Source organism: Aulostomus chinensis, chromosome 2 (genome assembly GCF_037954235.1).
Source record: "Aulostomus chinensis isolate RoL2024-O1b breed Wild chromosome 2, RoL_Achi_v1.0, whole genome shotgun sequence".
Taxonomy (NCBI): Eukaryota; Metazoa; Chordata; class Actinopteri; order Syngnathiformes; family Aulostomidae; genus Aulostomus; species Aulostomus chinensis.
This window is the reverse complement of record NC_141321.1, coordinates 35,828,927-35,853,926: the sequence shown is the minus strand read 5'-3', so window position 1 is coordinate 35,853,926 and position 25,000 is coordinate 35,828,927. Positions and strand designations below refer to the sequence as shown.

The window sequence follows — 25,000 nt, the reverse complement described above, 5'->3', positions numbered from 1 at the left end:
ACCTGGTCAATGACGCTGATGGCGTCCCTGATGTTGATCTTCTGGTACGCCTCCCACAGCTCACTCTTCCTGTAGACCGACTTCCTCAGCAGCAGCTTACTCAGGTAGTTCTTATCGAACTGCTCCCACCTGACACAACACAGACAGCAGGTCATCACAGGTGTCACATGACGGTTATCGGACAGATGCGTTTCTGTTGTCATTCGGACATCAGTCTGCCCTCTGCTGGCGAGTGTTGCTTCTTACAACAACAGCTTCCTCTATGAGTCACCTCAGGGAGCGAGCACATCCAGCTGTGTGTGTGTGTGTGTGTGTGTGTGTGTGTGTGTGTGTGTGTGTGTGTGTGTGTGTGTGTGTGTGTGAGAGAGAGAGAGAGAGAGAGCAGCCTCACTTGTCTCTCCAGTGGTGGTAACCTTGCAGACCTGCAATGTCTTCCACTGCTGTCAGGATATGGTCAAATGCCTGAAAAACACACGCACACACGCACACACGCACACACACACACACACACACACACAGAGTTTTATCACTGACCCACTGAAGTTTGACACAGGTTGCATGACACCTTCATAAAAATAATAACAGAGACGGCAGGCTTGGTTGTGCCTCCACTGATGTGCTCCTTCATGAACACAATCCACGCTTGTTGCTCAACAAGCAGAGGAAGAGGAAGAGAAAGAGGAAGAGGAGGCAGCTCACCCTCTCATGGATCTCCTCATTGATGGTGGGCTTCCTGCTGGTGGAGCGAGGAACTTTGAGCCAGTTGACCAGCGGCTTGATGGTCAGACCCTGAAACAGACGAGCATGTGAAAGTGAAGAAGAAGAAAAGTCTTCAGAACCTGAAGAAGCTGCATTGTTGTTGAAGACGAAGATGTTTGGGGGAGGTCATTGGAGGTCGTCAAGTCTCCTCCTGGAGACGCGTCATGATGGAGCCGGAGAGACAAGCGTACTCAAACATTTGCTACCCTCTGTTTCTTCTGAACCTCGACTGGCAGGTCCTAAGTTTCAGGCTCCAGATGGTTTTCAGCCTTTAATCCTACATTTGTGGTTTTGTAGTCCAGAATACTTGAATGTAAACATTTATTCAAATATATTATTAACATTTCAAACTGAAATACCTTGAAAATGAAAAACCGTGTATTTATTCCAGCTGCAGAAATCACAAGTCCTATTACTTCTGGCTGTTTATGGCACTTGATGTATGTAAATTGAACGTGTTTATACAGCCATCATCAGTTTAACTCCGCCCTCGCTGATGATGGCTGACCTCCATTAGCCTGTTGATGGAGGCGTTTCTGGCTCGGACGCATCTGCGTGGGCCTCTATGATCGACGGTGGGAACGCAGCGACGGGGAATGTTGACCTGAGTGTGAACTCGTGTTCCAGGCACAAACACACACTAACTCCTGCTGCCGTGACATTCGCTTCTCACCCCACCAGAGAAACACGCCAGGCAGGAGACGAGTGTGTGAGCTGCTCTTGTGTACGCGAGCAGGAAATCAGGAAGTGAAGGAGTTGATCACCTGTCTAACCCTCACCCAGATCACCTGTCTAACCCTCACCCAGCTCAAACATGTTCCGACACCCAGAGCTTCATCTCTAAGACGTGGGGGGGGGGGGGGGTGTCGAGGGCCTCACCTCTACCTGTCCCCCACCTGCAAGATGGTCCTGCACCCCCCCCCCCCCGAAACCCAACGCCCATCCACACCTGGATACCAGGTGGGTCAACGACCCTCATGTGGCCTCATGACTCCGTAGAAGGTCACACCCCCTCAGAGTTATACAGGCATGCAGGTCCCCACCAGGGGCCAAAACTGAAGACCCCTCCTGATGAGAGGAGAACCTGAACCATTCTAGTCCACTACCACACAGAAATGAAGGGAAACCAGGACCCGGAAGGCTGAGAACCTCCACAGACATCATCACAATCAAACACTTGAAGACGCTTCATTCCTACCTGAAACATGACGGTGAAGAAAACAACCACAATCGTTGTGGCAACAAAGTAGTCTTTGGCTTTGACCTGCTGGCCGTCCAGCAGCACCACCAGGGCGAAAGCCACCGCCCCTCGCAGGCCACCGTATGACATCACCACCTGGTCAATCTTGTCCAAAGGAACGAGGCGGAAACGGTTGAGGACCCAGGTCTGACCAATCACACCTGCAGCAGGAGGGTCACTAGAGATCAGACACAGAGCTACGGAGTTCACACACATGATGCCTTGGAGGACGAAGCTACTTCCTGTAGCCTCCACAGCTACGAGGCCACACCAGAACTACAACAGGCCGTTAGCACTGGTGCAAGTAAAGATTTAGGTGATTGAACATTGTGGTCGTCATCATCAGCCTGCGGTTTATTGGATGAATCAGTCTAATAAAATAAATAATCTAAATAAGTCTAAATAATCAGAGGATGACGGATCTGCTTGGTGGACTGACCCATAGCTCTGAAGACGAAGATGAAGACAAGGGTGCAGGCCACCAGGCCCGTGTCCCAGGCCCACTTGGACTTGTCCACAGCAGAGATGCCAAGGAAGATGAAGATGATGGTCTCAGCAATGCTGGCCAGGGTCTTCATGGTGTACTTGACCGTGGTCCGAGACTTCTGGGAAATGTTGGCCTCCACGTATTTGTTGGCACCAATGCCACAGAAGGTCATGCTGGAGAGAGAGGCGGAGCCAACCATCAAGTTTGGACTGCGAGAAGATGTGTACGAGGCGGCAGGGAGGAGCTGAAACTTACGACAGAATGGCGGACAGGGAGAAGAGCTCGGCGGTCAGGTAGGCCAGGTAGACCAGGAGGAAGACAAAGAGCGGCTCGATGATCCGAACCTTCTTAGTGAAGCGAGTGATGAAGCCCAGGATGACAGCGAAGACCAGACCCACCAGAGTCCCGCCCACACTGACGATGAGGAAGGAGGCTGAGGAGGAAGAGGAGGAGCAACAGGGGGTTAGCAGGGTTAGCAGAGCATCAGAGTCTCACACATTCAACCTGGTCACGACTCACCGACTCCTTTGAAGTAATCAGCGGTCTGAACGTTCTCTGCTCCGACTTCCACGAAGGAAATATAAACTTTATATAGAACCTGTGAGACCCGGGAGAGAGATCATAGATTATTAACATCATCACCATGATTATCATCATGATTATTGTCACCGTGTGACCTTCAGACATGCCATGATGGTTGCTAAGCGATGAAAACAAATCAGCTGGCCATTTCATGTCTCAAAGTCGTGGAGAGAGAAGAAAGGGTTGCATGTTTCATGTCACAGCCGAGCGAGGAAGACAGTGACTAACAGAGACGAAGATGATGTCATCAGTGATGGATCAGCTCTGGTTACATCAGTCACGGTTCTACGGTCAAGTGTGTTCATGTGGGAACGGTCATAGATCGTTGAAGTCCACGTGAGAACGTTTCTGGAGGTCTGCAGCTCTTTGCTCACTCGTTGGTGGATTAGCTCATATTCAGAGTGCTGCGGAGGATTAGCAGCTAATCTCAATCCACCGGCGAGCAAATGAGCACATTAGTTCCTCATCAACAGGTTCTGGTGAGCAGGTGAAGCAGCACGCACAGTTGATCCCAGCCAGAACATTCATTCACGTAAAGACGCAAGATCACGTTCCACTTCCTTTTCACTCCATTCTGGACTCATGAGCCTGTAAATTGAGGTCACGGGGTCACAGTTTCACATGGGAGTTGGTATCAGGGAGATTTTGTGCACTTCAGCATCTGAGGATTTCCTGTAAGTGCTGCACTGTGACGACGAGGACGTGGTCACTGAGGAGGGGGTGTGTCCAATTGGTCCAGGAGACACAGGAGGTCGGAGACAGAGAGACATTCAAATGTGCTGCTCTCATCATGGCAGAAGACAACAGAACCGGAACCACACAACCCGTCACTGTGCTGGAACCTTCACAGGACTCACCCACACACACTCTTCACCTCTCACACACACACACACACACACACACCCACACACTCTTCACCTCACACACACCCACACACTCTTCACCTCACACCCACACACTCTTCACCTCACACACACACTCTTCACCTCATACACACACACTCTTCACCTCTCACACACACTCTTCACCTCATACACACACACTCTTCACCTCTCACACACACTCTTCACCTCACACACACACTCTTCACCTCACACCCACACACACTTCACCTCACACCCACACTCTTCATCTCACACCCACACACACTCTACACCTCACACCCACACACACTCTTCACCTCACACACACACGCTTCACCTCACACACACACGCTTCACCTCACACACACACTCTTCACCTCATACACACACACTCTTCACCTCATACACACACACTCTTCACCTCTCACACACACTCTTCACCTCACACCCACACACTCTTCACCTCACACCCACACACTCCTCATCTCACACCCACACACACTCTACACCTCACACCCACACACACTCTTCACCTCACACACACACACTTCACCTCACACACACACGCTTCACCTCACACCCACACGCTTCACCTCACACCCACTCTTCACCTCACACCCACACACTCTTCACCTCACACCCACACACTCTTCACCTCACACCCACACACTCCTCATCTCACACCCACACACACTCTACACCTCACACCCACACACACTCTACACCTCACACCCACACACTCTTCACCTCACTCCCACACTCTTCACCTCACACCCACACTCTTCACCTCACACCCACACACTCTTCACCTCACACCCACACACTCTTCACCTCACACCCACTCTTCACCTCACACCCACACACTCTTCACCTCACACCCACACACTCTTCACCTCACACACACACACACTCTTCACCTCACACCCACACACACTCTTCACCTCACACCCACACACTCTTCACCTCACACCCACACACTCTTCACCTCACACCCACACACACTCTTCACCTCACACCCACACACACTCTTCACCTCACATCCACACACACTCTTCACCTCACACCCACACACACTCTTCACCTCACACCCACACACACTCTTCACCTCACACCCACACATACTGTTCAACTCACACATACACACACTCTTCATGCACATGCTTACCCTCACACTCTTTTTGTGTGCCTGTGCTATCTGTGTGTGTGCATGCATGTACATGTGAGTATGTGTCTCTACATGTGTGTGTACGAGTATGTGTGTATGTGTATGTATGCATGTGGTGGTGCGTGCGTGTCTCACCACTGTGACGGCGTCGTTGAGCAGCGACTCTCCAAACACGATTATGAAGAGTGTGTCGTTGACATGAACCTCTTCAAACACAGCCAGCACCGCCACCGGGTCCACCGCTGAGATCAGGGCGCCAAACAGCAGGAAATCCATCAGGTCAGCCTGCACACGTTCATCTGCGCACACACACACACACACACACACACACACACACACACACACACACATACACACAATATTTGAAATAAAATGACCTGTAGCCCACAATGCACCTGCAAGTGAAGACTGATCACATGACCGTGACAGCTGTTGGCTGATGTGTGACCTCTGACTGACCTATGACCCACAGCAGTTTGGCGGCGTACAGACAGAAGCCAGTGCAGAAGGCGTTCCAAAGGGTCCCCACCACGGCGTACAGCAGGATGGCGCCGAGGTTGTCAAAGAATAGGCGGGCTGGCATGAAGTAACCGGCATCACCAACAATGGTGGGCAGCAGGAAAAGGAAGAAAAGGGCGGGCTCAAGCTGGTACAGCTGCTTCTTATTGGCTATGAGTACGACTCCGCCCAGAACAAGACCCAGTAGAATCAGCATGCAGCTCTCTGGGACCACAGTGGTGAAACGCTGGGAGAAATGGAACACTGCCGGGGACAAGCAGGAGGAGGAGGAGGAGGAGGATGAAGAGGACACATGGAGGAGGAGGAAGAGGAGGAGGATGAAAAGGACACATGGAGGAGGAGGAAGAGGAGGAGGAGGAAGAGGACACGTGGAGGAGGATGAAGAGGAGGAGGAGGAAGAGGACACGTGGAGGAGGAGGAAGAGGACACGTGGAGGAGGATGAAGAGGAGGAGGAGGAAGAGGAGGAGGATGAAGAGGACACATGGGGGAGGAGGAGGAGGAGGATGAAGAGGACACATGAAGAGGACACGTGGAGGAGGAGGAAGAGGACACGTGGAGGAGGAGGAAGAGGACACGTGGAGGAGGATGAAGGGGAGGAGGAGGAAGAGGAGGAGGATGAAGAGGACACACGGAGGAGGATGAAGAGGACACACGGAGGAGGAGGAGGAAGAGGACACGTGGAGGAGGAGGAAGAGGAGGAGGATGAAGAGGACACACGGAGGAGGAGGAAGAGGACACATGGAGGAGGAGGAAGAGGAAACATGGAGGAGGAGGAAGAGGACACATGGAGGAGGAGGAGGAGGATGAAGAGGACACATGGAGGAGGAGGAAGAGGACACATGGAGGAGGAGGAAGAGGAGGAGGAGGAAGAGGACACATGGAGGAGGAGGAAGAGGAGGAGGATGAAGAGGACACATGGAGGAGGAGGAAGAGGACACATGGAGGAGGAGGAAGAGGAGGAGGATGAAGAGGACACATGGAGGAGGAGGAAGAGGAGGAAACAAGAGTGTCATGTCAACAGATGTCGTCTGTCTCCACATGAAAGACGTTTTTGTTGAATAAAGATGTCTGATGAGAGTCAGAGCTGATCAGTGATGTCACTGAGGAGGTCACATGATCATCTCTGACCGTCACAGGGGAGCTTGTTTCCTCCAACAGACACGCAAACAACATGATAGAAGACAGACACACACACAGGCTTCATTAACCACCAGTGAAGACAGAGCAGGTCTCATGAGGTGGTAGAGGACGAGAGGAGGAGGGTGGGAGGAGGTAGAGGTGGAAATTCCTGTTGTGAACAGATTGACATGGTCTTGACTCCGCCCCTCTGCCCAGGGCTGGGAGGCGGAGTCTTGTCTTCAGCAGCTGACATCTCATTGCTTGCTTACATAAACTTCTCTTATCGTCTGACCCAGACTTGAACCCACAGCCACTTCCTGCCCAGAAACCCTCGCCAGAGGAGATGAGACGACGGGTGTGTTGAACTGAGACTGCCTATGTTTCTGAGCTGTCAATCATCTTAAGGGACAAGTAATCAAAAATATAATCACTGATGAAGAGAAAGATGTCATGAGAGCAGTCACATGACCAGCAGAGCCTTGGGACTGCTTCTGTCACTTAATATCAGTAGAGGTCTGTGTGTGTACCCTGTGACTGTCCAGGGCCTCCAGAAACATGTGTGTGTGTGAGTGTGAGCGTGTTTCTGAGTGTGTGAGTGTGTTTCTGAGTGTGTGAGTGTGTTTCTGAGTGTGTGAGTGTGTTTCTGAGTGTGTGAGTGTGTTTCTGAGTGTGTGTGAGTGTGAGCGTGTTTCTGAGTGTGTGAGTGTGTTTCTGAGTGTGTGTGAGTGTGAGCGTGTTTCTGAGTGTGTGAGTGTGTTTCTGAGTGTGTGTGAGTGTGAGTGTTTCTGAGTGTGTGAGTGTGTTTCTGAGTGTGTGTGAGTGCGAGCGTGTTTCTGAGTGTGTGTGAGTGTGAGCGTGTTTCTGAGTGTGTGAGTGTGTGAGCGTGTTTCTGAGTGTGTGAGTGTGTTTCTGAGTGTGTGAGTGTGTGAGCGTGTTTCTGAGTGTGTGAGTGTGTTTCTGAGTGTGTGAGCGTGTTTCTGAGTGTGTGAGTGTGTTTCTGAGTGTGTGTGAGTGTGTTTCTGAGTGTGTGTGAGTGTGAGCGTGTTTCTGAGTGTGTGAGTGTGTTTCTGAGTGTGTGTGAGTGTGAGTGTTTCTGAGTGTGTGAGTGTGAGTGTGTTTCTGAGTGTGTGTGAGTGTGAGTGTTTCTGAGTGTGTGAGTGTGAGTGTGTTTCTGAGTGTGTGTGAGTGCGAGCGTGTTTCTGAGTGTGTGTGAGTGTGAGCGTGTTTCTGAGTGTGTGAGTGTGTTTCTGAGTGTGTGAGCGTGTTTCTGAGTGTGTGAGTGTGTTTCTGAGTGTGTGAGTGTGTTTCTGAGTGTGTGTGAGTGCGAGCGTGTTTCTGAGTGTGAGTGTGTGAGCGTGTTTCTGAGTGTGTGAGTGTTTCTGAGTGTGTGAGTGTGTTTCTGAGTGTGTGTGAGTGTGAGCGTGTTTCTGAGTGTGTGAGTGTGTTTCTGAGTGTGTGAGCGTGTTTCTGAGTGTGTGAGTGTGTTTCTGAGTGTGTGTGAGTGTGAGCGTGTTTCTGAGTGTGTGAGTGTGTTTCTGAGTGTGTGTGAGTGTGAGTGTTTCTGAGTGTGTGAGTGTGAGTGTGTTTCTGAGTGTGTGTGAGTGTGAGCGTGTTTCTGAGTGTGTGAGTGTGTTTCTGAGTGTGTGAGCGTGTTTCTGAGTGTGTGAGTGTGTTTCTGAGTGTGTGAGTGTGTTTCTGAGTGCGTGTGTGTGAGTGCGAGCGTGTTTCTGAGTGTGAGTGTGTGAGCGTGTTTCTGAGTGTGTGAGTGTTTCTGAGTGTGTGAGTGTGTTTCTGAGTGTGTGAGTGTGAGTGTGTTTCTGAGTGTGAGTGTGAGCGTGTTTCTGAGTGTGTGTCTGAGTGTGAGTGTGTTTCTGAGTGTGTGAGTGTGTTTCTGAGTGTGTGTATGTGAGTGTGTTTCTGAGTGTGTGTGTGTTTCTGTGTGTGTATGTGAGTGTGAGTGTTTCTGAGTGTGTGAGTGTGAGCGTGTTTCTGAGTGTGTGTGAGTGTGAGCGTGTTTCTGAGTGTGTGTATGTGAGTGTGTTTCTGAGTGTGTGAGTGTGTTTCTGAGTGTGTGAGTGTGTTTCTGAGTGTGTGAGTGTGTTTCTGAGTGTGTGTGAGTGCGAGCGTGTTTCTGAGTGTGTGAGTGTGTTTCTGAGTGTGTGAGTGTTTCTGAGTGTGTGAGTGTGTTTCTGAGTGTGTGAGTGTGTTTCTGAGTGTGTGTATGTGAGTGTGTTTCTGAGTGTGTATGTGAGTGTGAGTGTTTCTGAGTGTGTGAGTGTGAGTGTTTCTGAGTGTGTGAGTGTGAGCGTGTTTCTGAGTGTGTGTGAGTGTGAGCGTGTTTCTGAGTGTGTGTGAGTGTGTTTCTGAGTGCGTGTCTGAGTGTGAGTGTGTTTCTGAGTGTGTGAGTGTGAGTGTTTCTGAGTGTGTGAGTGTGAGCGTGTTTCTGAGTGTGTGTGAGTGTGAGCGTGTTTCTGAGTGTGTATGTGAGTGTGTTTCTGACTGTGTGTCTGAGTGTGAGTGTGTTTCTGAGTGTGAGTGTGAGCGTGTTTCTGAGTGTGTGTGAGTGTGAGCGTGTTTCTGAGTGTGTGTGAGTGTGAGCGTGTTTCTGAGTGTGTGTGAGTGTGAGTGTGTTTCTGAGTGCGTGTCTGAGTGTGTGTGTTTCTGAGTGTGTGTGTGTTTCTGAGTGTGTGTCTGAGTGTGAGTGTGTTTCTGAGTGTGAGTGTGAGCGTGTTTCTGAGTGTGTGAGTGTGTTTCTGAGTGTGTGAGTGTTTCTGAGTGTGTGTGTGTTTCTGAGTGTGTGAGTGTGTTTCTGAGTGTGTGAGTGTGTTTCTGAGTGTGTGTATGTGAGTGTGTTTCTGAGTGTGTATGTGAGTGAGTGTTTCTGAGTGTGTGAGTGTGAGTGTTTCTGAGTGTGTGAGTGTGAGCGTGTTTCTGAGTGTGTGTGAGTGTGAGCGTGTTTCTGAGTGTGTGTGAGTGTGTTTCTGAGTGCGTGTCTGAGTGTGAGTGTGTTTCTGAGTGTGTGAGTGTGAGTGTTTCTGAGTGTGTGAGTGTGAGCGTGTTTCTGAGTGTGTATGTGAGTGTGTTTCTGACTGTGTGTCTGAGTGTGAGTGTGTTTCTGAGTGTGAGTGTGAGCGTGTTTCTGAGTGTGTGTGAGTGTGAGCGTGTTTCTGAGTGTGTGTGAGTGTGAGCGTGTTTCTGAGTGTGTGAGTGTGTTTCTGAGTGTGTGAGTGTGTTTCTGAGTGTGTGAGTGTGTTTCTGAGTGTGTGTGAGTGTGAGCGTGTTTCTGAGTGTGTGAGTGTGTTTCTGAGTGTGTGTGAGTGTGAGCGTGTTTCTGAGTGTGTGAGTGTGTTTCTGAGTGTGTGAGCGTGTTTCTGAGTGTGTGAGTGTGTTTCTGAGTGTGTGAGTGTGTTTCTGAGTGCGTGTGTGTGAGTGCGAGCGTGTTTCTGAGTGTGAGTGTGTGAGCGTGTTTCTGAGTGTGTGAGTGTTTCTGAGTGTGTGAGTGTGTTTCTGAGTGTGTGAGTGTGAGTGTGTTTCTGAGTGTGAGTGTGAGCGTGTTTCTGAGTGTGTGTCTGAGTGTGAGTGTGTTTCTGAGTGTGTGAGTGTGTTTCTGAGTGTGTGTATGTGAGTGTGTTTCTGAGTGTGTGTGTGTTTCTGTGTGTGTATGTGAGTGTGAGTGTTTCTGAGTGTGTGAGTGTGAGCGTGTTTCTGAGTGTGTGTGAGTGTGAGCGTGTTTCTGAGTGTGTGTATGTGAGTGTGTTTCTGAGTGTGTGAGTGTGTTTCTGAGTGTGTGAGTGTGTTTCTGAGTGTGTGAGTGTGTTTCTGAGTGTGTGTGAGTGCGAGCGTGTTTCTGAGTGTGTGAGTGTGTTTCTGAGTGTGTGAGTGTTTCTGAGTGTGTGAGTGTGTTTCTGAGTGTGTGAGTGTGTTTCTGAGTGTGTGTATGTGAGTGTGTTTCTGAGTGTGTATGTGAGTGTGAGTGTTTCTGAGTGTGTGAGTGTGAGTGTTTCTGAGTGTGTGAGTGTGAGCGTGTTTCTGAGTGTGTGTGAGTGTGAGCGTGTTTCTGAGTGTGTGTGAGTGTGTTTCTGAGTGCGTGTCTGAGTGTGAGTGTGTTTCTGAGTGTGTGAGTGTGAGTGTTTCTGAGTGTGTGAGTGTGAGCGTGTTTCTGAGTGTGTGTGAGTGTGAGCGTGTTTCTGAGTGTGTATGTGAGTGTGTTTCTGACTGTGTGTCTGAGTGTGAGTGTGTTTCTGAGTGTGAGTGTGAGCGTGTTTCTGAGTGTGTGTGAGTGTGAGCGTGTTTCTGAGTGTGTGTGAGTGTGAGCGTGTTTCTGAGTGTGTGTGAGTGTGAGTGTGTTTCTGAGTGCGTGTCTGAGTGTGTGTGTTTCTGAGTGTGTGTGTGTTTCTGAGTGTGTGTCTGAGTGTGAGTGTGTTTCTGAGTGTGAGTGTGAGCGTGTTTCTGAGTGTGTGAGTGTGTTTCTGAGTTTGTGAGTGTTTCTGAGTGTGTGAGTGTGTTTCTGAGTGTGTGAGTGTGTTTCTGAGTGTGTGTATGTGAGTGTGTTTCTGAGTGTGTATGTGAGTGTGTTTCTGAGTGTGTGAGTGTGAGTGTTTCTGAGTGTGTGAGTGTGAGCGTGTTTCTGAGTGTGTGTGAGTGTGAGCGTGTTTCTGAGTGTGTGTGAGTGTGTTTCTGAGTGCGTGTCTGAGTGTGAGTGTGTTTCTGAGTGTGTGAGTGTGAGCGTGTTTCTGAGTGTGTATGTGAGTGTGTTTCTGACTGTGTGTCTGAGTGTGAGTGTGTTTCTGAGTGTGAGTGTGAGCGTGTTTCTGAGTGTGTGTGAGTGTGAGCGTGTTTCTGAGTGTGTGTGAGTGTGTTTCTGAGTGCGTGTCTGAGTGTGTGTGTTTCTGAGTGTGTGTGTGTTTCTGAGTGTGTGTCTGAGTGTGAGTGTGTTTCTGAGTGTGAGTGTGAGCGTGTTTCTGAGTGTGTGTGTTTCTGAGTGTGTGAGTGTGTTTCTGAGTGTGTGTCTGAGTGTGAGTGTGTTTCTGAGTTTCTGAGTGTGAGTGTGTTTCTGAGTGCGTGTCTGAGTGTGAGTGTGTTTCTGAGTGCGTGTCTGAGTGTGAGTGTGTTTCTGAGTGTGTGAGTGTGTTTCTGAGTGTGTGTGTGTGAGCGTGTTTCTGAGTGTGTGTGAGTGTGTTTCTGAGTGCGTGTCTGAGTGTGAGTGTGTTTCTGAGTGCGTGTATGTGAGTGTGTTTCTGAGTGTGTGAGTGTGTGGTGGCAGATCGTGGGTCGCCAGGATGACCTCCCCTCCCCGGGTGACCCCCCACGGCTCCACCTGTGGTGCCTTGGTCTGATAACCACGAGACAGAAACGTTCTGGGATTTCAACACAGGTGCAAGTGGAGAGCATTTCGTTTGCAGTTGCCATGGTAACAAGGAACACACGTCATTGGCATCACTGTTCACTTCCTGTTTCCGATGGATAACCTTCACCATCCACGGTAACGTCTCACTCTCTGATGGGTGCTGACGATTACGTCGTCTTCAAGACGTCAGAAGGTTTTTCCGGACCTCTTTGGACCCGTCTGCCCCCCCCCCCCCCTACACACACACACCTTCTTGAGACTCCTCCTACTTTGTATTCTTTACTTACCTGGACGTCTTCGATATCTTGTCATCAAATGATGTCATAAGATACATAAACCGGAGGATATTTATACTTCCTTAGATTACGTGAACTTCCGCCCATCAAGCATCGATGATCAATGATCGATGATCAATGATCGATGATCAATGATCGGGCCGCCGGAGAAGCACCGGTCAGACACGCACGCGCACTCACGTATTTTGGCCACGCTCGCCAGCAGCAGCCACACGGCGATGATGAAAGGCGTCTGGACGTAGCTCCACTCCCACTGGACCACCCGGTACCCCCCGCCGCGGTGCTCCTCCTCGCCCCCCAACTCCTCCTCCGCCGACCGGGCCGAGGCGACACCCGGCGTCCCGCGCCCCGCTTCAGCCTGCGGGAGGAGGCGGAGCGGCGGGGAGAAGGGGGAGGCGGGGGCCGCCGGGGAGAAGCCGAGCCACGGTGCCCGGGGGGCCGGAGCGGCGGTCCCGGGCGGGTCGGCGGCGACGGGCGGCAGCAACAGCAGCGTGAGCGCGAGCGGCAGCATCTTCCGGAGCTCAGCGGGACATCCCGGTCCTCCCCCACGGCCTTAAATAGCGACAAACAGCGGAGGGGTCGTGAAGCTCTCAGGCTCCGGTAAGACGGAGGCGGGACGCCGGCTGGACATGTGACCAGTGCCTTTAAAGAGACGGAGCTACCGCAGGTATCGGTCGGGACCCACCAGAGACCTGGTCCAGGACCGGAGCTGCTCTACACTCACTCGAGGGCGTGATGTTACGTCATATACGGCCCTGCTCGGGTCAATGACATCATGCAGCTCGAATTGCACCTGAAGCAGGTGTGGGTTGCGGAACCATTTGGATCAGTAAAATGACGTCACAAGTCTCAACTCCCCGACTGCTGCATCAGGTGACCAGGGCAGCGCTAGGAGCAGTTTAAAGAGGTGCACTCTGATATCGGAGGACCGACGAGAGACTCAACAAATTCAATGACGTCATCAGTCACTCTCACCAGTTTATGATGTTTGACTCAGTGATGAGGGGAGGGGCCACCCGCAACTGCTTCATTGATGTATTAATAAAGCTTTTTATTTACAGTCTGATGTCTTCGTAACCGAATGAGGTTCTCAAGTGAGGTCTGGGACCCTGGGGGGACCGGATCAGGGACCTCACAAGGTCACGGCTCCTGAGACAAAAATCCCTCAGACTTCAAACAACATTTTATTAATTAGAAGTGAGAACATTCATTCAACCTCATCAGGTCACCCTCGTTTACTGTTAAGTTAAAAAAGTCCTTCAGCTTGAACACACACACACACACACACACACACACACACACACACACACACACACACACGTTTGTACCAGACCTGATTTGACTGGTAGACTATCGGAGACACAGAATGATCGACTGGACGTCTGCAGTTTTCTTCAATCATCAAGAGAGGCGTCGCGTCTCTGCACTCGAACACCAAACCACCACGTGGAGCTTAGGGACCACCGTTATCAGAGTGCCGTGTTTGGCCTCATGGACGGTGACCCGGCTGGAGGCCACCACACTTCTGAGCTCATCAGTTTGTGAGAAAGAAGAAAGAAGAAAACTACAGAAGAACCAGAATTGTAGTCCAGCCTGTTCCTCGTCGCTCAGCAGCAGCTCCTCCCCTCGTCTCTAAAGGTCCATATTGAGCGTCACGTTTGTTTTTAAAGGTCATTGATGTCATTTCTTATTTGATGATGTTGAAAGGGTCTACATCTCCTCTGGATCAACACGTCCTCTGATGGCGTCCCTCAGACGGCCTCTTCGCTCTGGTGGAGCCCCAGAGCTTGAACCACGTCCAGACTGAGGCCGCTTCTCAGGGTCCTCCTCACTGAAAACAATAGAGATGCTTGTGAGGTCACGCCAAGTGACTGGAGGTGGGGCTCTGACATGGCCACGCCTCTCATCATGGCCTAGAGTGCACTGAGCATGATGCTCTGTGACATCATACTATGCTGTGTTGATGCCTGTCAGTGATGACCTCATCACTTACTCCAAAAACTGAACAAGAGGCGCTCGCTCCACGATAACCTGGCTGTGGAGCTCCGCCCCCGCCTGTTCTGGGGCCTTGACCTTCACAGTGAGTGTGAGTGAGTGAGTGTGCATGAGTGAGTGAGTGAGTGAGTGAGTGAGTGAGTGAGCAAGTGTGTATGAGTGTGTGAGCGAGTATGAGTGAGTGAGTGACTGAGTGTGTGTATGAGTGAGTGAGTGTGTGTATGAGTGAGTGTGTATGAGTGAGTGAGTGAGTGTGTATGAGTGAGTGAGTGAGTGTGTATGAGTGAGTGAATGTGTATGAGTGAGTGAGTGAGTGAGTGTACGAGTGAGTGAGTGTGTATGAGTGACTGAGTGACTGAGTGAGTATGAGTGAGTGAGTGTGTGAGAGAGTGTGTATGAGTGAGTGAGTGACTGAGTGAGTGACTGAGTGAGTGTGTATGAGTGAGTGAGTGTGTATGAGTGAGTGACTGAGTGTGTATGAGTGACTGACTGACTGACTGACTGAGTGACTGAGTGAGTATGAGTGAGTGAGTGAGTGAGAGACAGAGTGTGTATGAGTGACTGACTGACTGAGTGAGTGAGTGTGTATGAGAGAGAGTGTGTGAGAGAGAGTGAGTGAGTGAGTGTGTATGAGTGAGTGAGTGTGTGTGTATGAGTGAGTGAGTATGAATGAGTGAGTATGAGTGAGTGAGTGTGTATGAGTGAGTGTGTATGAGTGAGTGTGTATGAGTGAGTGAGTGAGTGTGTATGAGTGAGTGAGTGAGTGTGTATGAGTGAGTGAGTGAGTGAGTGTGTATGAGTGAGTGAGTGAGTGAGTGAGTGAGTGTGTATGAGTGAGTGAGTGAGTGAGTATGAGTGAGTGAGTGAGTGAGTGAGTGAGTGAGTGTGTATGAGTGAGTGTGTATGAGTGAGTGAGTGAGTGAGTGTGTATGAGTGAGTGTGTGAGAGACAGTGTGTATGAGTGAGTGAGTGAGTGAGAGACAGAGTGTGTATGAGTGACTGACTGACTGAGTGAGTGAGTGTGTATGAGTGAGTGAGTGTGTATGAGAGAGAGTGTGTGAGAGAGAGTGAGTGAGTGAGTGTGTATGAGTGAGTGAGTGTGTGAGTGAGTGTGTGTGTATGAGTGAGTGAGTATGAGTGAGTGAGTGTATATGAGTGAGTGTGTATGAGTGAGTGTGTATGAGTGAGTGAGTGAGTGTGTATGAGTGAGTGAGTGAGTGTGTATGAGTGAGTGTGTATGAGTGAGTGTGTATGAGTGAGTGAGTGAGTGAGTGAGTGTGTATGAGTGAGTGTGTATGAGTGAGTGTGTATGAGTGAGTGTGTATGAGTGAGTGAGTGAGTGAGTGTGTATGAGTGAGTGTGTATGAGTGAGTGTGTATGAGTGAGTGTGTATGAGTGAGTGAGTGAGTGAGTGTGTATGAGTGAGTGTGTATGAGTGAGTGAGTGAGTGAGTGTGTATGAGTGAGTGTGTATGAGTGAGTGTGTATGAGTGAGTGTGCCCATGGAGTGCTGTCAATTTCGTACTGGCTATTAACCAGTGGTTAAAATGGCTTTGTAGCGATGTCCCCCCTGGTGTCATTCCCCTAACCCCCTCCAGGGGTATGCAGACGACGTAGTTATAGCCTCCAGACAGGAGGATGCCATAACCACCATGCTCTCCAGAACCAACTCCTTTCTAGAGTGGTCTGGATTAGAGGTTAATCACTCAAAGTGTGCAGTTTTTTATGAGCGGCGTAGTGGGGGACCCGCTGGTATCAGGCAGAATCACATTTCCTGTTAACAACCAGCCACTGAGGTCTACTCACGTCATGAAACATGTACATACCTGGGTCCTAAATTCAATGTGGCAGGTGAATGGAAACAACAAGTTGATGACATTATTTCTGACTGTACCACCAGATTAGATCGAATGAATTCATCACGCTGACACTCATCAAGACATTAGAAGCAGTCAGACAGGCAGCCCTGGTCAAAGTTCAGCACCTGTTTTCCAAAGTACACATTCCTCGCAAGATCCTCTGTGATATGAAGAATAAGACCGTACATCTGGTGAGACAGTGGGCTGGACTTAACACCCATTCAACACGGGACATCATATTTCATACCAAGCAGGCGGGTGAACTGGGGGTTCCGAACTTTGAATGGACTTACATTGCTACAAGACTCAGCCATCTTCTGAACATGTTGAATAGCGATGACCAGCAGGTCAGAGAGCAGGCCAGAGCCTCTCTGTTCTTGGACTGAGGAGGCGCAAGGTCCCTCTGGAGCAGGGGGCGGAGCCAAGCTTCCTGGGTTACAAGAAAAAACCCAGTGGCAAGCTGGACACCCGCGCCCCTGGCTTTGGGGTGTGGTCTGACTGGCCAGACCTTAATGACTTATGCGGCCGGTCCAACGTGGCCCTGGAGAGGGTGGGGCTGGACTCAGTGGCTGTTAATGTCTCTGAGGAGATCATCACCAGCCCTAACATCTCTGTGAGGGCCACAATCAACATCTGTGGAACGGAGCATGAACTTCCATCCACCAATGCCCGTGGCCCTCTCATGTCAGCTCAGCAACGTCAGCGTCAACACTGGACTGAGCTTAAACTGCAAGGCAAGCTTGCCTGTCTCCCAGCTGCCGACCACTCTGTCTCTCATGCAGTGCTAAAAAGTGTAGCTCTTGATGAGAGCATCATCATCTTCACTTTGAAAGCTAGGCTGCAGGTCTTACCGATGAAGCTAAACCTCTCCATCTGGCCTCCTGACAGTCAGAGCCCACCCTGTATCCACCACGGCCAGGCACAGATCACCGAAACCACGTCTCCCATCTTAAATGGTTGTCATGCTTACAAAGGCCTTTACATATGTCGACGTGACAGGACTGCAGGTTTGGTGTCAATGACGTCAGCTCTACCTTTGGGTCCTCTGCACCTCTGCACAAGCACAGGACTGTAAAGCCCAGCATTGTCTGATCTGTGTGACGATGATTCAGTTGTGCTTTCTCACATCTCAGCAAACACTCCTGATGTTGTGGTGGTGGATGAGAGTAGGAGAGCTGCTCATTTTGGAGCTTGGCTGCACCTTTGACCAGAGCCTCGAGGAAGCCTTTGTGGCCAAGCTGCTGAAATATCAGCAACTGAAGCAGACCATCTGGCAGCGAGGCTACAGGTGTGAGCTTGTGGTGCTCCTATTTGGTAGCCTCGACCATGTTCACAAGTTTGTGGTGAGAGGTCTCCAGATAGCTGCTCTCAGGAAGAGAAAAGCCAAACAGTGAGCAAGATATTGCTCCATGTCTGCCATTGCTGGTCGCCCCTCAATATGGAGGAGGCGCTGCTCTTTGTACCCTTGAGGTGTCAGTTTGCTGCTGTAAAAGCAAACCCTGTGTCGTTCTCTGGATGCACTGATCGTTGTTGACTGTCCAGACACAAGCAGCTGAATGTTGCACTTGAACTGAGTGCACTGATAATATTTGTGTCCATGATGCTCCATTTATTTATGCAGACATAAATAAATGGTTTAAATGTGTGTGTGTGTGTGTTTAAATGTGAATGAGTGTGAGTGAGTGAGTGAGTGCTGATAACTGATCCTCTTGTAAAAGTAAGAATAATTATTTTGTCAAATCTCCAGAAATCTGTTGTGAAGGTGAAGGGCGAAGTGCAGCGTGGCGTTGGTCCGATGGTATCTAAGGAACCACAAACACTCAGGAGAGATAGCGGCATGTTTAGGACACAGAACCCGAGGCAGCTGCGACCTTCACCGCCGCCATCAAGAACACTCACAGGACTTCCTGTTCAGACGAGAGCGTTTGCGGGTTTTGGGGCTGGACGGCCGGTCAGACGGATTTTGGGTGACAGACTTGACCAGGCGGTCCATGATCTCGTCCGTGGCATCGTCCTGGGAACTCGTTCCGTCTTCTTTGGCTGCAGACATCTGAGACAGGTTCACCGTGCCAAGACCTGAGGACCAGAAGCACAACATCAACCAAGACCAGAACCAGATCAACCAGAACAACTGCTTTAACAGAGGTTTCACGGAAAGTTGTTGACCCTCGGCAGTTAGACAGACATCAATAATCCCCTAGAACACGGATGAAGACGTCGCCATGGAAACTAACTCCCAACACTCACACTGATGAAGGTCGTAACGCAAGTACACAATGACCAACGTCCTGAGGACATTGTCTGATGTCACCATGTCTCTCTGAGACCAGAAAAGTTTGAAGAAACTGATGAAGAACAATTTACTATCACGAACAACGCAATGTGATTTAATGAGGGCGGAGCCTGTTCATCCTGCCGGTCTGAGGAGGGAGCTCATTCGCTCCTCTAACCTGCGACCGTGGCTGTAATCAATCTGGAACAACTCCTGCAGGTCACCGGAGGTACTTTTGCAGGATTGAGTTCCTACCCTCGAGAACATGTTCCACATCCACTGGCAGTGGTTAAAGGAGCATAGATGAGGATCCTCGGCATTAGAACGCCCAGACAGATGCAACCTTTGACCTCAGATCAGCTGATCAGAACCATCAGCTTCATGAAACGTAAACAAACGTACTGACTAGAAGACCGAAGGATGCGTGTCGTTGCAGTTCAAAGTGACAACAGACTGGGGGTGGGGCTTACTGCGAACTGCTCTGGAGCGTCTCGGGCATCTGGACTCAGTACTCAGACCACTACTGATCAGCAGGTTCTTCATGTTCTCATGGTCCTCTTCCTGTCCAGCTTCTGCTGCCATGGAGACAGGGGAGGGGTTGTCCTGATGAGGCACCGCCCCAGAGAACTTCTCTGTCTAAGAAAGAAAAAGAGTTCAGTTACAAGGACCTTTTGTGTTACAGATCTTTACAGGTCTCAGTCATCAAACTGACCAATTGATTTAGGACACAAGAACAACCCATTGAAGGAACCTTCATCAGGGTGAGCTGGACACTGACTGGTCCAAACCTCCATACGTAATAATTTTGAGGATGCCAAACAATGACCAGAACAACGGAGTAGACAAGCGCTCACGGCCCTGTTGTGTTTCGCTCCTCTGGATCTGCTCCACCTTCCTGCCTGGTACAGGAAGGTTCTCACCTCTGCTGTCTCAGATGTGCTGGTTCATGAAGGTTTATAGAAGGAGGTTCTACCCCTGCTCCACTAGGAGGGAGGTTCTACCCCTGCTCCACTAGGAGGGAGGTTCTACCCCTGCTCCACTAGGAGGGAGGTTCTACCCCTGCTCCACTAGGAGGGAGGTTCTACCCCTGCTCCACTAGGAGGGAGGTTCTACCCCTGCTCTACTAGGAGGGAGGTTCTACACCTGCTCTACTAGGAGGGAGGTTCTAGACCTGCTCTACTAGGAGGGAGGTTCTACACCTGCTCCACTAGGAGGGAGGTTCTACACCTGCTCCACTAGGAGGGAGGTTCTAGACCTGCTCTACTAGGAGGGAGGTTCTACACCTGCTCCACTAGGAGGGAGGTTCTACTCCTGCTCTACTAGGAGGGAGGTTCTAGACCTGCTCTACTAGGAGGGAGGTTCTAGACCTGCTCTACTAGGAGGGAGGTTCTAGACCTGCTCCACTAGGAGGGAGGCAGCAGAGAAAGATGGAGGAATTTGGCGCTTTTGTAACAAAATTCACTTGTTTGTTTTAAAAGAAAGATCCCACCTGTAAAATCACATCATCTCGTGACAGAGCAGAGGGAGGGCCGTCAGGCGTGCGGGAGACCAGCAAAGGTGGTTTTACCTCAGTGATCATCTTGCCGCGGGTCTTGGTTCTCTCTCGGTGGGCGGCTCGTTTCCGCTTGAGTGTGAGGACTCGCTCGCGAGTGGTGCGATACTCCAGGGCGAACTCACTGATGATGCGACAGAAGCTGGTGACCTTAATATCCCGCACGGAGGATGAAGGCTGACCCAGAAACAGCAGGAAGGAGTGGAACCTGGAGGAGAAGGAGGTAGGACGGCCAAATCATGGTGGCTGAGAAGTTACTATTCGCCATCTACCGCCATACGGATCATCTGTGACATTGATGTGTGCGTGTGTGAGACCTGTTGATGACTCTGCGGTGGACGACCTTCAGGATGATGATCTTCTGCGTCGAGTCCTTCAGGAACTCTGTCATCTTGTTCTTCAGAACGGCCTTCGTTTCATGTTTGCCGACCACCTTCAGGTTGTCCCATGATGCTTTGCAGCGTCGTTCCAGCTGGACCAGGTTCTCTGACAGCAGCTCAAAGTCCACCTGAACAAATAACAGAAGGGGCGGAGCTAAGAAGAACACAGGCCCTCGATGACTCAGAATGACCAGTGGTGATTCTAAATAAAGTTGGAATCAAAGAGTGCAGAGGAGCCGAGCGGCACCTTGGCGGAGCGGCTGATGGCGGGGATCTCAGAGTAAACGTCTGAGGATTCTGGGTCATTTTCCACTACCAGGCTGCAGGTGTGATGCAGCAGGGACTGACGGTGAACTGTGTCCTTCACCTCCACCACCTTCTCCAGGTAACCTAGCTCAAAGCCCTTGGCCTGCTCACACACACACACACACACACACACACACACACACACACACACACACACACACAAGAATGTTTTCCCTCCAAACAAATAGCAGATTTCCTGTGACAACCACAAACACACGTGTGTCAACCTCCTCGCCACCTGGCAGGTCAGACGCGTCACATGCCAGCTGCTTCCAGCTGCAGGGACACTGGCAGGTGACATCAGCAGCACCACCTGATGGCCACCACCTGTGGCTGCACTTCTCACTAGGACCTCGGAGATTGCACCATGAGAAGAGACAAGGAGGCGACAGGAGGAAACAAGGAGGTGATAGGAGGAGACGATGAGGAGGTGTTGAGTGTGCATCCTCACGTTAGAACTGTTGAGGAAGTTTCCGATGGCGAGCAGCGTAGCGAGGATCCTCCTGAAGGTCTGATTGGACGCAAGCTGCTCCATTCCCAACTTCAGGTCAAACAATGGCTCAGCGATCTCCTGCAGGGGGCAACAGACATGCAGATGGAGCTAGAGGAGACTTTAGTTTCAGAGCTTTACTCCCTTCTTCTTGTGGGTGTGGCCTTGTTGGTCATGTGAGGATTGATAGTCATTCCTACGATAAAGCAGTAGTTAGTGAGTGACAAGTCAGCATCGATCCTGAGCAGGCCACGCCCCCCTGAGCTGCTGGGACGGCCAAGCGACCAATCAAAGAGAACAGAATCGACGTGCAATGGAATAGAAGCGGCACCGAGCGTCTGTGTGAACCTGAGTGGCGGTTAAAGTGCTGAATGAATAAATACACACAAACAATAATCAGCTGCTGTGCACGGAATGAGAGAATAAAGATTTGAACATTTAGTAGCAGTGAGGTCATTACTGCACCGGTCTGATGTGGGCGGGGCTACTGGGCTGCTGTGGTTTGTTCCGGTCCTGATGGATGCACATCAGGTGCGTACAGGTGGTCACTGGCTCCACCTCCTCCCCAGTTATTCTCAGTATGTTCTGACTTTTTTTGCTTTTCCAGAAATCGATTATTAGCAACAAGAAGGCTGAAGCCCTCAGGAGTGTTGGGGGAAGCTTCTGTAATCTGTGTGTGTGTGTGCGTGTGCGTGTGTGTGTGTGTTACCTTTTCCAGAACCTCATAGTTGAGCTTGAAGGCCCAGAGCTGCAGGCGGGGTGTCAGGGCACTGATGGAGGCCAGGCTCAGCAGGAACTGCTCAGCAGTCCCCAGAGGGACGTCAGGATTGGCTAGCTGGGCCTCCTGGATCCTCTGCTTCTCGTCCTCGGTGGGCGTCATGGTCAGGATCTTCTGCTCGGGAGAGATGGTGGGTCAGTGGGGCCGGCAGAATCACACAAGTCAGACAGACAACGCTCTACCTCAATTCCCTCCTTGCTGATGGCAAATTCATCAAAGTTGAGGATGGCGGTCTTAATGACATGGACAGCAGGCAGGACAGTCATCCCGATGTTGATGGCATTACTCCTCTTTGGGTCCAGGACCAGAATCTCAGACTTCTTTGTCTCAGGTCCTTTCTGCTCACAAACATCAACAGTAGAACTTCAGTTCTTATTCGTGATGGTTCGTCTAAATCACAGCATGGCCGCCTACAAAATGACACATCACTGCAAAAACATTCGCTGTTGCTAGCTGTCCCTGCTCACATATCTGACATCATCTCACATTGAACAACCACAGAGACATTCCACCCCGCAGTGAACCTCAACATGATTCACCATGGAAAGACTGAAACAAGACCCTGAACTTAGACTGGCCACGCCCCCGGCCTGCAGAGACCGCTAGCATGCTACATCTGCTTCACCAGACAGAGCTCGGACCCTGTCAGCCTGGACCCACGTCATCAAATCCCCCTGAAGCCTCCTGCTAGGTGGGACGTTTCTGTAGACGCTGAACAAGGAGCAACTCGCTCCAGCACCCAACTTCCTGTCATCTATGTGATTAGAAAACCAACATTTTTAGACTTTCTAGCTTGCCATCATCCAGAAAACTGTTTCATAACAATGACAAGGATAAGAACAATGTGGAGCTCATCTTCTGACCGCAATGCACCTGTTAGTCCTCCAGCTCAAACAGCCTGGTTACCTTGGTGACAGGCAGGTCCTTTGCTTTGGACTCAAACAGGTGCTCCAGTCGGGTGGTGTCCAGGGCCACCTTGTCCAAAGACGCCCACACTGTCCCGCGGCCGAAGCGACACTTCTTGGGTTCGTCAGGCTGCTTCAGCTCCTTCCAGAATAACTTCACGGTCTTCTTCTTCTTCTGCAAGGACGCTGATGAGGGAGGGGAGGGTACAGAAGGACCACCTGGTGGAAGGGGAGGAGGAGGAGGAGGAGGCAGACCACTTGGTGGTGGCAGGGGAGGGGGTGGAGGAGGAGCCAGGCCTCCAGGTGGAGGTGGGGGAGGAGGAGTCGCTAGAGGGTTAGAGAAGCAGGCAGAAGAGGAGTCAAAGGTGTCCATGTCCAACACGTCTATGTCCTCCTCGTCCAGCAGGTCAGAGAAGTCCAGGTCTTTGATGCGCAGGGCAGCAGCGCTGAGTTGCAGCTGGTCCCAGGTGTCAGCGGGGCCCTCGGGGAACAGTGGTGTCATCTGGGTGGTCTCCAGCCGGCGGGTGTGGCTCTCCACGTCGATGCTGCTCTGCTGCCGGAGGCGGCGGTTCTGGTGCACATTTAAACCACATCAGATACGATCGCAGATATGGTTAGTCAATCAAAGTCTCACTGAAACGAAAAGTTTGGTGAGCCCGCCAGTCTGACCGATGCTAGTTTGACTTCACTCCTCAGTCGAACCAGGCTCTTGTTAGGCTGCTGTCGAGGAGGGAGACCTGCTCAGCAACCAATCACAGCATTAGACATCAATGTCCGGTGACTCTGGTCAGCTAGCATGAACCAAGCAACCAGAATGTTAAATCAACAATAAATGAACAACATCCGGCTCACAGGACGTCACAAACCGCATTTAACCACCTCAGACAATCAAGCCAGCGGTGACCTGCAATGTAATCCCCCACCAAAAGGATACTCTCAGCTGCGGACCACCAGTGCCCCCCATCCAGGAGCGAGTGGAAAGCCGCCAGGCTCGGTTAGCAAGACCAATAACTGGTAAGCTAGCTGTGTTCAGTCGTCCAAAAAAACAGCGCCACAAGGGCAAAAGACCCAAAACTTTATTTAACCCCACACCCCCCACTAGCTGGGTCTGCTACCCTTCGCCTGCCTGCTGCTCCCAATGTTTCTCTCAGTTTGTTGTAAATCGTTTCCTTAAATCCACTAACAACTGCAAAGTTGTAGCCAGACAACAGTGGTATGGTTTGAATTCAACGTTCTCCTTCAGAGAGCGAGGAAGAACCTGGAGATAACAAATCTGTAAGACTGATCGAAATTCAACCCACCGAAGAGCCCCCCCCCCCCCCGCTTTGTGTGTTTACAGCATTTCTTCCTGGGAGCCTTTCAGCAGCACAAATAGCAACATCACTTCTACACACAACTTCACTGTTGTTCTGATTTTCTCACCTGGAGGTAACTGGGTCCATCACATTCAAGGACGCTGATTGGCTTGTTGCAGTTCCAAACCAGGACAAACCCTGGATGAGAATCTTTCCAGACCTTGAATCACTTTTCTAAGTTACGATTGTTCAGATTCAGGGGCTGGAGCCACACGCTGCAATCATCCATCAAACATCTCAAGTCTGTTAGCTTTGACTTGCTTTTTCACGGGTGCCAGTGCAGCTGTGCCGCAGGGTTCTATTTCAAGAACCATTTCCATTCACGATATTGATGACACTGTTCTCCATTAAAGATCAACCAATTTTGTGTTTGTTGCTTGTATTAGGATCAGCCGATTCACACCCGGATTCTCCAATTTATTTTTCCCAGCACGAGTTACAGTCAGGCAGTCACGTGGGCGGCCCTGCAGCTCACATGCAGCCCAACTGCACATTTCGATAAACGTTTCTTGACCTGTAATATTTCTTATCATTGTGTCATTTTTTTATGGAAGTTGAGGGGGCAAAAATAAAAGCAGTACGGGCTGACGAAAATCGTCCATTGGCGAAGGGCGATGGAAAAAAAAATTGGAATCAGCTCGAAAAACCCTTGATCGGTCTGTCCTGGTTCTCCATGCAACAGCATATTAGTTGATGTTGAGCGACCATCAAATCTGGACAAAACTAACTGA

At 50.6% G+C, this 25,000-nt stretch overlaps 2 protein-coding genes across 7 annotated transcripts in view; both read right to left on the bottom strand.

Moving 5' to 3' along the window:
• Positions 1–12,965, bottom strand: part of slc9a5 (solute carrier family 9 member A5) — a 20,391-nt gene extending 7,426 nt beyond the window's left edge. The window contains exons 1-10 of one of the 2 annotated variants that reach the window (XM_086191879.1): positions 12,559–12,965; positions 5,556–5,858; positions 5,232–5,395; positions 3,006–3,084; positions 2,742–2,919; positions 2,439–2,659; positions 1,958–2,160; positions 700–789; positions 392–462; positions 3–129 (exon numbers count right to left, since the gene is read on the bottom strand). In XM_086191879.1, coding sequence (XP_086048005.1) covers positions 3–129; positions 392–462; positions 700–789; positions 1,958–2,160; positions 2,439–2,659; positions 2,742–2,919; positions 3,006–3,084; positions 5,232–5,395; positions 5,556–5,858; positions 12,559–12,889 — 1,767 coding nt within the window. In that variant the 5' untranslated portion in view covers positions 12,890–12,965. The remainder of the gene's footprint in view (positions 1–2; positions 130–391; positions 463–699; positions 790–1,957; positions 2,161–2,438; positions 2,660–2,741; positions 2,920–3,005; positions 3,085–5,231; positions 5,396–5,555; positions 5,859–12,558) is intronic. The other variant, XM_086191888.1, reaches the window with a different exon arrangement.
• A 593-nt stretch (positions 12,966–13,558) lies between these two features.
• Positions 13,559–25,000, bottom strand: part of fhod1 (formin homology 2 domain containing 1) — a 40,515-nt gene continuing 29,073 nt past the window's right edge. For 4 of the 5 annotated variants that reach the window (XM_086191841.1, XM_086191851.1, XM_086191859.1 and 1 more), the window contains 10 exons: positions 22,916–23,485; positions 22,192–22,347; positions 21,941–22,123; positions 21,193–21,312; positions 20,683–20,844; positions 20,373–20,563; positions 20,071–20,263; positions 18,974–19,139; positions 18,131–18,307; positions 13,560–14,209 (listed from right to left, as the gene is read on the bottom strand). In XM_086191841.1, the coding sequence (XP_086047967.1) occupies positions 14,130–14,209; positions 18,131–18,307; positions 18,974–19,139; positions 20,071–20,263; positions 20,373–20,563; positions 20,683–20,844; positions 21,193–21,312; positions 21,941–22,123; positions 22,192–22,347; positions 22,916–23,485 (1,998 nt within the window). In that variant the 3' untranslated portion in view covers positions 13,560–14,129. Of the gene's footprint in view, positions 14,210–18,130; positions 18,308–18,973; positions 19,140–20,070; positions 20,264–20,372; positions 20,564–20,682; positions 20,845–21,192; positions 21,313–21,940; positions 22,124–22,191; positions 22,348–22,915; positions 23,486–25,000 lie in introns of all 5 variants that reach the window. The other variant, XM_086191835.1, reaches the window with a different exon arrangement.